The 15,826-nt window shown below is 37.1% G+C and overlaps 2 protein-coding genes across 3 annotated transcripts; one reads left to right on the top strand and one right to left on the bottom strand.

The window, feature by feature from the left end:
• Positions 1-237: 237 nt before the first annotated feature.
• sod2 (superoxide dismutase 2, mitochondrial) lies at positions 238-3,387 on the bottom strand. The gene is made up of 5 exons (XM_037750054.1): positions 3,235-3,387; positions 1,788-1,993; positions 1,438-1,554; positions 964-1,143; positions 238-877 (listed from the first exon to the last, which is right to left on the bottom strand). Exons 1-5 carry the CDS (start codon positions 3,270-3,272, stop codon positions 732-734), a joined length of 687 nt encoding a protein of 228 aa, XP_037605982.1. The 5' UTR covers positions 3,273-3,387; the 3' UTR covers positions 238-731.
• A 1,183-nt stretch (positions 3,388-4,570) lies between these two features.
• On the top strand, positions 4,571-15,358 carry LOC119476627 (WT1 associated protein). 2 transcript variants are annotated; one of them, XM_037750040.1, is made up of 9 exons: positions 4,571-4,696; positions 6,544-6,814; positions 7,347-7,384; positions 8,825-8,880; positions 9,555-9,613; positions 9,752-9,879; positions 11,362-11,540; positions 13,892-14,046; positions 14,149-15,358. In XM_037750040.1, the coding sequence occupies exons 3-9, from the start codon at positions 7,355-7,357 to the stop codon at positions 14,805-14,807; spliced, it is 1,266 nt and encodes a 421-aa protein (XP_037605968.1). In that variant the 5' UTR covers positions 4,571-4,696; positions 6,544-6,814; positions 7,347-7,354; the 3' UTR covers positions 14,808-15,358. The 2 variants fall into 2 exon arrangements, with proteins under 2 accessions (XP_037605968.1, XP_037605969.1); XM_037750041.1 differs by lacking the exons at positions 4,571-4,696; positions 6,544-6,814 and adding an exon at positions 6,933-7,006.
• Positions 15,359-15,826: the final 468 nt, after the last annotated feature.

Raw genomic sequence — 15,826 nt, 5'->3', positions numbered from 1 at the left:
ACAGCCAGGGAGAGCTCTTTGAAGTGGACTAGTTTCTAAATATCTGACATTCCTCACCAAATGTTGTAAAACGCTTGACTCCATTATTTTATTTTGAAATTCCATGACCCGTGTTTAACACCCATTAACAGTGATCTTTATCGTTATATTGTAGCCCTCTCTGTCGTACATAACTGTGGATTATCTATCACAGCACATAGAAATAGAAGAATGAAGCACCAACCATCAAGATTGTACAATTGAAATATAATTTTATTATATTACATCAAAAACATGGACTGCAATAATATTGTCTGATTTTAGTGCAACTTATTCTGACAAAGACAAAGCCCACTGAATATGCACTCTGGTCATCGGACACCTAGTGTACATGTATGGCAGCCAATATCTGGGTGTGATTAATAATAGCCAGCCTTGATGTGAAAGGTGGCCAATTTGTGCGCTTGATGAACGTATAGAGGTCGGGAAAAGACCTGAGATAAAAAGCGATTGCAAATCATTTTTTAAAGTTTGCTTCAACCTGTGTGTGTACAGGGTAAACGTACGGTAAATACTTTAAAGTTAATTTAATCAAATTTAAAGCAGCTGATCATCTGAAAGTCCAAACGGTCGTAAATCAGAATACAAAAAACACCATCACTCAGGTGCTCCATGCAACGTCAAACTGAACATTATTTGCAACTACTATTTGACCCAGGTCAGGGTGAAAAGAGATACTTGAGGATTAGTTTCTACTTTTTGGCTGTCTGGAGACGCTCGCTCACATTCTCCCAGTTGATGGCATTCCAGATCGCCTTAACGTAGTCCGGACGCACGTTTTTGTACTGAAGGTAGTAGGCATGCTCCCATACGTCGATACCAAGGAGGGGGATGAGACCTGAGGGTCAGTGACAGGAAACAGTCACTCTGATGGCTCTGTATCATACGTGTCTTACCTCTACTTCAAAGCTGTTTTCAACTGACCTGTAGTTCCATGCAGGGGATCCTGGTTAGCACAAGCAGCGATACGAAGTCTTCCGCTCTCCTTCTCGTAGCCCAGCCAGCCCCAGCCCGAGCCCTGAACCGCCACTGTAGCCGCAGACATCTTCTCCTTCATCTTCTGGAAGGAGCCAAAGTCCCGCTTAATGGCCTCCATCAGCTCCCCTACAAGAAGTGACACAGACAGGTGCAACAGGATGCTTCACTAGCCACAACTAATTTACTCTCCGCTGTTATGTTTTGGGAAGGTAGTATACAGTATTTTCAGCTCGTCTGAGCTTGTTCACTGGGAGTCGCTAGTTATGTTTTATATTGGTGGCTGCCAACTCTACTAGCAACCCTTTCACATTAGAGTAATGTGTTGCTTAACGCAGGTTTAAGTTAACTACAAAGCAAAGCAGTGTAGGAAAAATAAGAGAAGACCAGCTGTTCAAAGTATTGGATGAGTTTCTGCCTTACCCTGTGGCTCGCCTCCACCGTTTGGAGAGAGGTTTGTCCAGAAGATAGTGTGGTTAATGTGGCCTCCTCCATTAAACCTCAGAGCAGGCTGGAGGGCAACCTGTGCCGTCACATCGCCTAAAATACAAGTCAAATACATGCAGGTGAATACAAATACATCAGATCTGTGAAACGTGTGATACACATGAATACAAATACAAGGACAAGTTTAGAATATATTGATAGTTAGGAACCAATCAAATGTTTTCCTGACATAAATGTTAAAACTCGATGTTCAAAATTACAACTTGATGTCGTTAATTCTTTAATATACTGAGGCCATTCCCTGATTTGTTCATGTGAGTTTGTACCCTTTGCAAGTGCCTCCTGGTATTTCTCCTCTGTGACGTTGAGGTTGTTGACATATGTGGCATGGTGCTTGCTGTGGTGCAGCTGCATTATCTCTGCATTGATGTGGGGCTCCAGGGCTCCATAGTCATAGGTCAGGTCAGGGAGCGTGTGCTTCTGCCTTGATGCAGCTACCTGGTTTACAGCTTGGCTGAGGCTGGCTGCACACCTGGAACAAAAAGCAGAGGACCAACCATTACCATTGGAAATAAAAATACAGCTTTTGGTCAGGTTTAGAGTAGTCAAAAGGAAAGGCAAACAGTTGATCTTTTTTTTTTTTTTGTCACTTTAGTCTTTATTGCTTTTATGCATACACAAATAAAACACAAATATAACAACGAAACTTGCAACAGTGCAACGAGGGGTTCAGTTTACAACTGATGGTGCAGTATACAGGGTTATTTTCTTATTAAAACAGTTTCCAATAACTTACAGTATTGTCAATACAATTATACAGTGCTTATGTCTTTATTTCTATACCTAATCCATTTTTCCCATTTCCTGTTAAACTCCTCTTCTTTCACTCTTAGAGAATAAGTCATTTTCTCCATCACAAATATTCCCTGTACTATGTCTAACCATTGACTAAGTCTGGGGGTGTCCACTACAAGCCATTTTCTTGTAATGGCCTTTCTGCCAGCTGTGAGTAGGATTTGAACCAAGTATTGATCTTCCTTCAGCACCACTTTAGTTATATTACCCAGGTATAAAATGGAACATTTATTGCTGATTAGATATCCTAATACCTCCTTTAATACTGAATTCACTCTGTCCCAAAATGGATCTATTTTTGGGCAACTCCAGAAGATATGTGCATGATTTGCATCTGTATGGCCACATTGTCTCCAGCATGTTTGTTGCCTTAGAATTTGCTTGCTTTCTATGTTAATGAAGAAACAAATGATTTTTCCAATCAAATTCTCTCCACAATTGTGAATTAGTGGATGTCTGTAGTGGCAAACAGTTGATCTTAACTGCACAATTTGGTTCCCATATATATATGGAGAGAAATAACTTAGCTAACAGTGAGGCCTGTGTGATTAAATTGCACAATATGAAGCTTGAAGTGACCTGATCTTCTGGTGTTGGTTGTGAACATTGAGTTACTTAGGTGACTGAGCTGATGGCACAGAGTTAGCTAGGTATGAACAAGTGTGTCCAAATATAACAACTTTAAATGAACAAGTCATAAGGAAGGCCATGAGTGTGCCATAGTTAAACAAAACCCTTCATTTGGTGCATAACAACAAGCCTTGTCTAGCTGCTAACTGAGTTAGCATCCTGGCTAGCTAACTGCTAGCAGCACTGAATAAGCCTGAGTCAAGTTCATGAGCTATCTCTGCTAGCAGCTGTCCTAATCCCTTGTGCTCTTTGGAGAGGCACTAAATGACAAGTTGATATCACTTTTACCTGCGTATCTGTCCGACTCTGCACAGCATGTTCATCATAACAGTGTTCACAGGAGTAGAAACACACACTAGTTATAACTGCCCTTGAAATGTGCTATTTCAAATTGACAGCGGACCGTACCATTATCGTCCTGTTTGGGGGGGTGTTGACGAGAGTGCACAGGAGTGAGATAAACCTTAACTGCGACAATTGCTGCTACCACTCTTTAGTTTCATAAATATTGAGAGGTTATATGTAATAACATGTGTGATGAAAACGTGATATATATAAAATATATTCAAACATAATATATTATGTATTTTATCCCACCCCTCTTCTGTAACATTTTTTCAACTCTCCCTAAAAGTGTTTATTTTGTAATAAAAATAATATGCTCATGTCTATATAATAAGATAAGATAAGATAAGATATTCCTTTATTAGTCCCGCAGTGGGGATATTTGCAGTGTACAGCAGCAAAGGGGATAGTGCAAAAAACAAGATGCATCAGCTAACACAGTAAAAAAAAAGAGCTAAACAAAGTGTAACAAAATATGAACCATTAGAGGAAGGAAGGAAGTATAAAAATATGAGCAGTATATACAGTACTGACAATAAACAGACTATAAACAAAATTGCACAAGTGGAAAATTATATATATATATATATATATGTGTGTGTGTGTGTGTGTGCGTATATATGTTGTGTATATGTTCTTTGTTTCAGTTTTGAAACATACGATATCAGGGTGAATAAATTATATATAATAACATGAACTGTAGCCGTAATAATTGTGAATAGTTTTTTTTTAAACAATATTTTTTATTGAATTTTACATATAAACATATACACATATATACACATACCGACAGACTAACAATATTAATAATTAAATCATACAATGAAATGTTTAGTCAGAATTTCTGCACTTTGCCAAGTGCATGTGCATATTATATTGAATATAATATAATATAAATATATATATTTATGTATATATATATATATATATATATATATATATATATATTAGCCTATAAACAGTTATGTGAATGAGCACACATTTCTTTCAAAAGTCTACAATATTCAAAATGAAAACTCTCACAAATATAATATTATTTATTGGTAGAAATAACAGAAGTTGGTTGTTAATAAAGACGTAAAAATTTTAAAAAAAAACATAGGTTATGACACATTTTCAAAAATATAACTGGACACTAATGAAATAAATAATAATAATTAAAAAACATTGTACGGATAAAACTCGCTTAAAAAGTTAGTTTTGAGTCTTATCGCTCTCCATAGTAACTCAGGGTTACGAGCACAGCATGCCGAGGACGAGCGTTACGTGAACGCGCGCCTCCTTCTCTAATCTCGACAGGGAAACTGTACTCGACACAACACCGGTGCGTCTCTTGATATCGTCTATGTTGAGGCAAATGAATCACTCAGGAAAAAAAACAAAGACACCTCAGCATTTATGATTGGTGAGTTCACAATTTTCCAACCATAAAGACTGAATAACTAATCTAGCAATTCATCAGGACTACAGACTTTAATATTATGGACACATAAATTAATGCTGTCACTCAAAGTTCTGCAACAAATGGATTTAGCATTAACTGCACATTATTTTCTTATTTAATAAGTTGGTTTATAAAATGTCATTTAAAATAGTGAAAGTATTAATCACATTTTCCCAGAGCCCAAGGATATCTTCAAATATTTATTTTTGTCCAACCAACAGTCCAAAATCAAAATCAATTTATAGTGATAGGAGACTAAGGAAATAGATAGATGTAGAGAAATACTTTATTTTTATCCCAAATTGGGAAAATATTGTGTTACAGCAGCAGGTTATCCAGGCAATGCACCTGAATAGCAAATAAAAAAACAAAACAAAACAACCTTTTTTTTATATTAGACCATGGAAAAAAGTTAAATCATGCACTTCTAGGGACTTTTATTTTGGAAAATAAGACATAAATTGATACAGTAAAAATGTTTGATTTTCAGCATGCATGTAGTCAGAGATGTCCTGAAGTCACATATGTCAGGCATTATTTATTACATTTTTTACAGCATCCCCCCAAAAATAATTTGACCTCACAAATTAGTGGTGTTTTCTATTTAATTTATAAATAAATTTAATTTATTATTATTATTATTATTTTTCATTTTTCATGCTGAAAATTGATTTTTCAGCATGTATGTAGTCAGAGATGTTCTGAAGTCACATATGTCAGGCATTATTTATTACATTTTTTTTCCAGCATCCCCCAAAAAATAATTTGACCTCACAAATTAGTGGTATTTTCTATTTAATTTATATATAAATTTAATTTCTTCTTCTTATTATTATTTTTCATTTTTCATGCTGAAAATTGATTTTTCAGCATGTACGTAGTCAGAGATGTTCTGAAATCACGTATGTCAGGCATTATTTATTACATTTTTTCCAACAACCCCCCCCCCCCAAAAAAAGATTTTGACCTCACAAATTAGTGGTGTTTTCTATTTAATTTATAAATAAATTTAATTTATTATTATTATTATTATTATAATAATAATAATAATAATAATAAAATTGTTTTTTTTCATTTTTCATGCTGAAAATTGATTTTCAGCATGTGTGTAGTCAGAGATGTTCTGAAATCACATATGTCAGGCATTATTTATTACATTTTTTCCAGCAACCCCCCCCCAAAAAAAGATTTTGACCTCACAAATTAGTGGTGTTTTCTATTTAATTTATAAATAAATTTAATTTATTATTATTATTATTATTATTATTATTATAATAATAATAATAATAATAATAATAATAAAATTGTTTTTTTTCATTTTTCATGCTGAAAATTGATTTTCAGCATGTGTGTAGTCAGAGATGTTCTGAAATCACATATGTCAGGCATTATTTATTAAATTTTTTCAAGCAACCCCCCCCCAAAAAAAGATTTTGACCTCACAAATTAATGGTGTTTTCTATTTAATTTATAAATAAATTTAATTTATTATTATTATTATTATTATTATTATTATGATTATTATTATTATTGATAATAATAATCATAATAATATATATAATAAAATAATATTTAATTTATAAATACATTTAATTTATTATTATTATTATTATTATTATTATTATTATTAATAATAATAATAATAATAATAATAATAATAATAATAATAATATAATAATAATAATAATAAAAATAATAATAATAATTTTATAATTTAATAAATCTATGGGGTATGTAATGTTATATATACTTCTATAAATAATAATAAAAACTCAATCAATCTTATTTCCATTCATGTATTTATCCAGTATGCGTCACAGCCACGTTTTCGACTCCGGAAATCGCATCGGAGTGAGAGGTCCTGTTTTCTCTTCCTCCTCTCTGCTGGTAACTCTGCAGCAGCGCGAGTGCAGCAGCAGCAGCAGCTCTGTCTGTCCCCCGTCAGTGACGAAGATGATGGTGCCGAAGCGGCTCAACTACACTTAAATCCACCTCTAAATCCAACCCAGTTGCTCCTCTAACGTCTCGTAAAAGAATCAGTGAAACCGAGAGGATCCAGAAACGTCGAGAAGAACCCCGGTAAGTGCTTTAAAGGCCTTGAAATGTGCAAGCCTAAAAAACAGAGCCCGCTAGTTTGAGGAAAAAGGAGCGCAGAAGGGAGGGAGTCATTTCCTTCACCGCCATTTTGTGATAACAAGGAGCCCGAAAACAAGAGCCAAGAACCTCATGCTGCCAGCTCTGAACATAAAGGAGATAACCCACAACCACACTGTACTTTCATAGCGTCTACTTACTCATAAAGAGGATGCTAAATGTGATTATTACCTAGCGTTATTATCCATTCCTTCACGTCGTTGCTGCTGCACAAGCTAACAAACAGTAGGCTGAGCAGCTCTCTTCACTGTCATGCTCACTTTTATGTGGTTAATAATGTAGTTAACTAGGTTGTTATACATCATTTAGCTTCATTTGTTCATTTGTAAGTCAGAAAGAACAGTATTTGTAGTTAATATATGTCATATTTTGCTGCGTTTGGACAGCCATCAGCTACAGATGATGCCACAAAGCTGTTATTAATGATGACTTTCTCTTTCTTATTTACCTCTTTTAGAGTTCACGATGACCAACGAGGAGCCTCTCCCCAAGAAGGTGAGCTGTCTTTTACAAGCTGCTTTATTTTTATTTATTTTATTTGACCAGGTTAAATCAATTGAGAACCAATTTCTCATTTACATATAGGCCTAATGATGAGAAGGAGCAGCAAGAGTACACAAACACAGTCCACACAAGCAGCACAGAGATACAGTAGAGTATGACAAACATACAGTATGACAGAAGAGAATGGTTAAAAACAGCACAGGTAAATAAATAGGTCAGAAATTAATAAACACTATGTATAAAAAAAAGGTGGATTACTGGATGTTCTTTGTAAAATTGTAATAGAAGAGAGAGAAGTGACTTGGTTCAGCTTTTATCATGTGTCACGACCACCCATTTATTTATAGGAGCTTAATTATTAATTCATTCACCTCACCTCCATACCATTATTGACACCTGAACTGTAATGCTGTGCAATATGCTGCCTTCCACTGTGTAATTGTCTGAAATATATTAATTATTATTTTTTTTATATATATTTTTGAGAGTTACAAGTTATTTTAACATGGTCATGGAGCATATATATATATATATATATATATATATATATATATATTTTATTTTTTTTTTTAAACAATATTATTATTACGATACGATACAACTTTGCACTGAAATTCATTTTGCATCCATAGGCAGCTCAGTTTGAGAAAAAGTACACATACCATAGACATACTGTTACCATAGACAGACAGACAAGTAAGACCCATCAGACAAAAAACACTTCAATTATTCATACATAACCCATTACAAAATTACCATCTGTCCTCTGGATTTACATGTCTTAAGCAGCACATTAATTATTGTTCAGCAACAAGATGGACTGATGGACAAAAGCGTTCTTTAGCTTGATGCAGGTTAAATGTAGAGACTCTAAATCGCCTATTGAATTTTACATATAGACATATATACACATACAGACAGACTAATAATAATTAAATTATACAATGAAATGTTTAGTCAGAATTTCAAAGAAAGAGAGACATGACATTTCATGTATTTCTATTATCTAACAAAGAAAATAAAAGATAAGAAAAAATAAATAAATACCTCAAAGAAGAAGAACAAAAAAAACAAACAACAATTTCAATTTGACTGCGCCCCTTGACGTCCAATAAACTCCAACAAAGGTTTCCAAACATTTTCAAATTCTGCTGCTTTTCCTTACAACACAAGTCATGGAGCATATATACTTTATATTTGTATTCTGGGGGGATCGTTCCTATGCAGAGGGTAGTTTAGTTTATTTACTGAAGGCGTTTTATTTTTAGTGTATATTTGTACTGTAATTACCTTGTGCCTTTTCTACCTTTTTTCTTTTCTTAAAGTTGACTCTGTGTAAACTGCTCAGAATTCAAATGTACTTAGTTGCAAATAAAACTCTTGAATCTTCTTGATTATCTAACCAGTTCTTGTTTTTTTTCCTCTCTACAGGTTCGCCTCAGTGAATCTGACATGAAGACTCTGACCAGAGAGGAGCTGTGTACAAGGTATAGATATATAGCAGCATATTGGAGATGTTGTTGGGGATGTATTTAGGTTGAGCTGTTATTAAGGTTTACACATTAATAACACATTAATGTTCTGCTCCTACTATCTTCAAATATATATTTTTTGTCCAACAAACAGTCCAAAATCAAAATCAATTTATTGTGATAGGAGGAAATAGATAGATATAGATAAATACTTTATTTATTCCAAATTGGGAAAATATTGTTACAGCAGCAGGTTATCCAGGCAATGCACCTGAACAGTAAATAAAATGTACATATCATCACTGAAGAAATATATTTATAGAATACACAATATAAAGAATATTGGAATACACCATAAATATACCCAACTAATACAACTCACATAAAAAATATAAACATATAATAACCTACTATATACATTAGCAAAGTGTGCCAATTACAATGTTTTGTTTTTAAATAAAAAAAAATGTAGGTAGCAATTGTGCAAATGTAGATGTGCAAAATGTAACATGTGCGAGATTATTAGAGTTGAGAAACCTGCTAATATTTAATTAAAAAGCTGGAGCCAGGCTGTTTATTTGGCAATATTAAATTAATTGATTATTAAAATAATAAATACATATAGACAAATAAAAATTGATGCTACCATACACATTGTTTAATGTTTACCCATGTTCTGCTCCTCTCAGGTGGAAACAGCATGAAGCATATGTCCAGGTCCTGGAGGCAAAATATACCGAGCTATGTTGTAAGTACATCTGTTACTTGAATGTAATCCAACATGATTTCTCTTTGCCAGCTACATTATGTGGCTGCTTGTAAAAATGGATGTTTCTCCTGATGCATTTTCTTTTCTTTTTTTTTATCCTCTCCTCGCCCGTCTTAGCCAATGATGTGACAGGCCTGAAGGAGTCGGAGGAAAAGCTCAAGCAGCAGCAGCAGGAGTCTGCACGCAGGGAGAACATCTTGGTCATGCGACTTGCCACCAAGGAGCAGGAAATGCAAGAGTGCACAGTATGTATCTATTCTTCCACTTTCTCCATGCTTTTGATTATTGTTTTTATTTGTTTCAATGGGAGAGCCGTTGGTGCTTTCATTAAATTGTTCTCTATACTTACTGCTCCTCTATGAGTATGAGTAATAATGTATTATGCTGTGCCATAATTGCTTGACTCTGAACAAGTCTATCTAGTCTAACTTTACTTGATTTTTTGTTTTTATGAACATAAAACAGAGGGACTGGGACATTACAGTATAATCAATAGCAATCGAACTTTGAAATAAAAAGAGGCACAGGTGTAGAGTTCAAAATGCACATAAGAGTTCAGGCACAGGAAAAGTTGTTAGGAGTCTAGATAGCTATAACTCACATTTTCGCCCAGTATTTATCCCCCTTCTCCTTTTGAAGTTGAAATTATTCTCATTATTGATTAATTATTGGACTTGTTTTAAATCAAGTGATCGTGGGTTAAACGTCTACTGTTGTAAAATGCTCATCACAAGTTGCCTCCTCTTAAACTTGCTTGCTTGGCCCAATCAATGGCAACAAAAAAACCCATAAACAACACTGTAAGTAATGATATGAAATTGCAAAAAGCAAGCAACATTTTTGTAATTTTTAATGAAAAACTTAAGCGGTCATTTATTAAAGGTGGAGTCCTCTAATCTATTAATTGACACCAGTTCAGCACTGCACTACACCTTGTATTTAATCCTTGCCATGGTATGTAGGCTAAAGGTAAATGTGTCAAGAAGGGCATCCCTAGGTCTTATCAGATCGACAGCTCAGTGGATCACCCAGTGGATTTATGGCAGCACATGCCATTCTTACAGGCCAGCTGAGGTGAACACACACTGGCAGAGGTTAGGTTTCCTTTTAACCATTGAGCTGATATGGTTAGCTTTGAGGGATATTAGTTATTCCTCTCATGTAAATATATTCAAATAAATTCTGTGGAAATTTGAGGTGATCATATCTGTGACTTTGGCAGGTGAGTTTTTGTTTGCTTTAATCTTGTCTGGGCTTCCTTGAATGATAGATCTTTGTTGGGTGTGTCCAGGAAAGCAAATCATATCTAACAATAACTTTTGATATAGAATTCAAGCGGTTTTGATGTAATATAAGATGAATCTTAATAGTTATGACTAATCCTCCAACCAAGCATTTTTATTTTTATTTTCTGTATCTAAATCTAGAGGCTCTATAAAACTGATTGATTACACTATTTGAAAAAGCTTGAAATTGCTTGAGATCTTATCTTAAGTCATCTCTCGTGGCCCTGTTTATTCTCCTGACATTCAGGATTGAAAAGTCATCTGATAAAAAATGTAGCTGAACCAGAATATTTTAGTGCGTCCGATTTTGGGGAAAAATTGCTAAAGTGGCTCCATCGACTGACGCTAAAGGAACGGTGCTCATAACAAACAAAAGATCTTCATTAGTAGTGACATACTACACTTCGCTGGTCAGTAACACCTGTTTCTTTTATTCTGCAGACCCAGATCCAGTACCTCAAGCAAGTCCAGCAGCCGAGTGCGGCCCAACTGCGGTCATCCATGGTGGACCCGGCCATCAACTTGTTTTTCCTCAAAATGAAGGCTGAACTAGAACAGACTAAAGACAAACTGGAGCAGGCCCAAAATGAACTGAGTGCCTGGAAATTTACACCTGATAGGTAAAGACATCAAAATAACCCCCCCTCCCAAAAAAAACAGTCAAGACTTCCTCATGCCCCCCACCCTCACTCTCACTGCAGGCATGCAGGGACAATGGTGGGGGGGAAGGCTGACAAATGCTGTACTCACCACGAGACTCAGACTTTACAGAAAGCCAGTCACTGCAAAACAAAACTGTTTTTGTACTCTTGCACTGTGCCAGCTACATATCACATAACCCTAAAGTGAAAAAGACAGTATGGTCAGGTGACACTTGTGTTTCAGCTCTCTCTCCCCTCGTATCCCCTCACCGTCCAAGGGCCTGAAGGAGTCTGGACTGTTCCTGAAGAGGTGGTCACTCACTTCCCGACACGGATACATGCCCTCCCCGCCCCCGCAGCTCAAAGCAGACAGTTCACATATTAAATAGGGGGGTTATGGTGGAGGTTGAGTCCGGCAGGGAGCATCCCTAGCCTAAAACAGCAATTGAACATTTTACAGACAATTCCCATACTCGGTTTATAAAGACATTTAACTGTGGATTACGCCACACACATACCCCTTAGTCTGCCTGAGAAACGTAAAGACTTTTTGGACAGCCTAGACACATTGCAGTAACATGAGGAAAGTTTGTAGGATTAAAAGTAAGACTGTGGGGGGAGGAGCCACTAGAAATGGTGTTAAGACTGTGAGCGGAGCCAGATCCTCGGTCCAGAGGACTGTGGTTCAGGGATGAGGGTCCAGTCGCCTGTGTCTTTGAACATGGGCCCACTCACGGTAGAGTGTATTTACATGTTTTATTTTGTGACTTGTTTCTTTTTATTGCCATTTCATTTGATCTTTCTCTTGTTTCCTCCGAAACAAACACTTACTGCAGTGTGTGTGAACCCAGACGCATGATTGGCTTTGTTTACACTTGTATAACTATTTGCACTTTTATGAGGGATTAAGCTTAGCTTAATTCTTCATTAAGTACTGAAACACACTGCTGTAGGTGCACCGAGTCCTGTTTTCAAGTTGTGAATGCAAATGTCTTTTAACGAGTCATGTTATGAGTTGATGAGAATGTATTTATTGTATTTCTGTGTATTTTTGTGATTGACCTCACGATCTCTCCCTCAGCCATTTACGCTAAGCGCTCATTAGACCATTCTTGTCTCACCTGTGTGGCACAGATCTTTAGCCACTGCTTTCAGAATGAAACACATGTGGAATCTGTTGTGTGTTTACCTGTCTTTTAAAACAAATTTATACTCTCACACTTATGTGAGATTTGAGCTGGCAGTGTATACACAGCCTTTAAGCCTCCCAGTCCTCTGGAGAAATTAGTAGTCATGATAACTATCAAGAAGAAATGCAATTAACTAAATGTTCAGTGCATGATTGCATTTTTATGACGAGTAATTTCTGAGCTGGTAGCACTTTAACGACTGCTTCTATCGGGTACAGTCGCTGAGTTACTTGCTGTTATTGTTAACATTTCCTTTTCCTCTTGCCAGCTGACTTCCAAAGGCATTTATAGACAAAATTGATGGCAGTTAGTTATGGTATTAAATAACATGTATGCCCATTTGTTTGCAAATTTGGCTTCTTGATTAGGGCCTTGTAAAGCATAGCCATAAACTGCTAATGTAAAAATAACAGGTGTGCTGGGCTGTTGGAGGATTCCTGAACCTGTTGTGAAGTTGAGAAAGCAGCGCCTTGAGCGATTTGATTTAACTGTTGAAACACTGTGTGTTTAAAGTGATGACTACACGAAACCAGTGCCTGGTTCTGCTGCTAATATTTCCTTTTATGCTGCTCATAGTTGCGGGTTTGATATTTAAATTGTAGGTTTTTTTTGTAGTGTGTCATTCTAATGTTATTCTGTTACATTTTTTTTTATTCTGCTTTCTCCTCACACTCCGTGATGTAGCCAGTAAATTTGGGGATTTGGTTACGACAGAATTGCTACTGTTGTTTTTTAAAGTGCTCACTTTTCTTCAACATGCAACATGGTGAATGAAGTTATAGTGTAAGAATGGAGTTCCATAGAAATGTGGCTCTAGGTAGCTTGTTTTGGGTTTCAGCCACAGTGAGGACTTTTTATATTTTTATTACATACTCATAATTTAGTTAGAGAAAAATGTAAGTGCTTTGGGTCTTTTGCAAGAAAATAATTTACATTTAATTGTACAAAACAGGTCTATGTCAGTAATTTTATATTGCCTTTGAATATAATGAAACCCCTGTTGTGACTAGAGTCATTTAGGGATAGCCAGGTTGGAGAGTTTATTTGGATCAGGCAGTTGGAACAGATTAATGGCATCTCTTTACCTGTTGTGTTTGTCTCCTGGTTCACTGCGTGATGTGAGACTTGTTTCCCTTGCAGCCAGACGGGGAAGAAACTGATGGCCAAGTGTCGAATGCTGATTCAGGAAAACCAGGAGTTGGGTAGGCAGATGTCCCAGGGACGCATCGCCCAGCTGGAGGCGGAGTTGGCCCTGCAGAAGAAGTACAGCGAGGAGCTCAAGAGCAGCCAAGACGGTGAGAACATGAGCAGCCACCACATCTTTACCAAGTGGAAAATGCTATGTTGTTTTGATTTTTGACTTTGTTCTTTGTTTGTTCCTGATCTGTCCCTCCCAGAGTTGAATGACTTTATCATCCAGCTGGACGAGGAGGTGGAGGGGATGCAGAGCACCATCCTCGTCCTGCAGCAGCAGTTGAAAGACTCTCGTCAGCAGCTGACTCAAACTCAGGGGGCGTTGACCGGAGCGGGACCCAGCAGGACTTCACCCGCCGCTTCCTGCTCGTCCGCTGAACCGTCCGCCCAGCCCGAGCAGGCCAGCACACCCTCCGAGCCGATGGGCAAAGACTACGGGAGGGTCTCCAACGGACCAAGCAACGGCAACTCATCCCAGAGGAGCGAGACCACCACGCCCAGCCTGTACCGGGAGGTCAGCAGCACCGAGGAAGACTTCCCCATGTCCCCAATGGTTTCCAGCCCCGGTGAAACTGAGACCAAACTGTCCAACCACTCGGAGGAGGCGTCGGGGAGTCAGACTGCCGCCGGGAGAGTTGGAGGACCTGTGGGTTTCGGGAGCCAGCTGAGCGCGGGGTACGAGAGCGTGGACTCTCCGACAGGCAGCGAGACGTCATTGACTCAGCACTCGAACGACACAGACTCCACCACCGACCCCCATGAGGACAAGACTGCCCTGGTGACCAAGGGCACCAGGACTGCAGGGTCACGGCACACTCAGAACGGCCTGGACTCCAGCACGGGCGACAGTGCGGTTTTGTAATGTACTCTGACATGTACTGTCTTTTCTTTTTTATACAATATACAAACAAGGCAACAAATGCATAGTCTGTAACACAGCGCTGCTGTCCAAGACATTTTGTTTTCACCCTCCTCCCCTTGCCTATCGTGATGCCTCTGTCACATTTGTGTTGCTAAACAGGGATATAACAGGTATGGGTTAATGTTAGATTTGAATTGAGTGGATGTATGATTTAAAACTAGTACGTTTCATTCTGCTGTTTCTTTGAGCATGTCGATGCTGTTCTCGTTTGAGCTCTTGACACTGAAATCAGGCATCTGGTGTTGTAACTCATCGTCAAAAGTCAGTAAAATCACTGAATTACAGTAGCTTCGCAATATTCACGGTCATTTTTAGATGTTGGCCTGTGTTATTTTTTTTCTTTTTTAATGCAATTTTAATTTTTCATTGACAAAAAATTCTGTTCAAAAGACTCTGTTGAATTGTGAGTAGTTTATATGCGATGTTCATATTATTCTGACTTCAGTCCTTTTCATGTACTGACCAAATACCAATAAAGATTTTTAATACTACACAGTGAAACCCATTATTACTACCCATCAGTACATTAATATGAAAAATTATTACTTATATAACCTATTAGCTGTGCTGAAGCATAAATATTTAAAAGGCCTCATCATATAATCTACCCCACAGGGGCTGAAAAATACAAAATACTATACTAAAAGTATTAATGTTTAATAAATATTACAATAAATAAGACAATACCTGAGCATAAAATTATAAAACAATCTAAAAACATACATAAAACAATCCACAGCTCTGCACTCATTTAGTGCTGCTGTTCAATAGCCTGACCGCCAGAGGGTAAAAACTGTCTCTGAGGCGAGAGGTCCGAGCTCTAATGTTCTGTTGGCGTTTCCCTGAAGGGAGATAAGAAAACAGAGTATACATGCTGGATGACTTGTGTCCTGCATGATACAAAGTGCTTTCTTCCTGCAGCGAGTGGTGTCAATGTCCTGTAACTGTGGTAAAGGTGA

The sequence above is a fragment of the Sebastes umbrosus genome, chromosome 18 (genome assembly GCF_015220745.1).
Source record: "Sebastes umbrosus isolate fSebUmb1 chromosome 18, fSebUmb1.pri, whole genome shotgun sequence".
In the NCBI taxonomy this organism is placed as follows: Eukaryota; Metazoa; Chordata; class Actinopteri; order Perciformes; family Sebastidae; genus Sebastes; species Sebastes umbrosus.
This window is presented reverse-complemented; position numbering and strand designations above follow the sequence as displayed.

What these genes read in the sequence shown, in the direction of transcription:
- sod2 (XM_037750054.1), bottom strand. Translation starts at nt 3,272, where the DNA reads ATGATGAACATGCTGTGCAGAGTCGGACAGATACGCAG. An exon ending in CGGTGGAGGCGAGCCACAGG is followed by an intron (nt 1,144 to 1,437) that starts GTAAGGCAGAAA and finishes CACTTCTTGTAG; the next exon opens with GGGAGCTGATGGAGGCCATT. An exon ending in TCCCCTGCATGGAACTACAG is followed by an intron (nt 878 to 963) that starts GTCAGTTGAAAA and finishes ACTGACCCTCAG; the next exon opens with GTCTCATCCCCCTCCTTGGT.
- LOC119476627 (XM_037750040.1), top strand. Translation starts at nt 7,355, where the DNA reads ATGACCAACGAGGAGCCTCTCCCCAAGAAG. An exon ending in AGGAGCCTCTCCCCAAGAAG is followed by an intron (nt 7,385 to 8,824) that starts GTGAGCTGTCTT and finishes TCCTCTCTACAG; the next exon opens with GTTCGCCTCAGTGAATCTGA. An exon ending in AGGAAATGCAAGAGTGCACA is followed by an intron (nt 9,880 to 11,361) that starts GTATGTATCTAT and finishes TTTATTCTGCAG; the next exon opens with ACCCAGATCCAGTACCTCAA.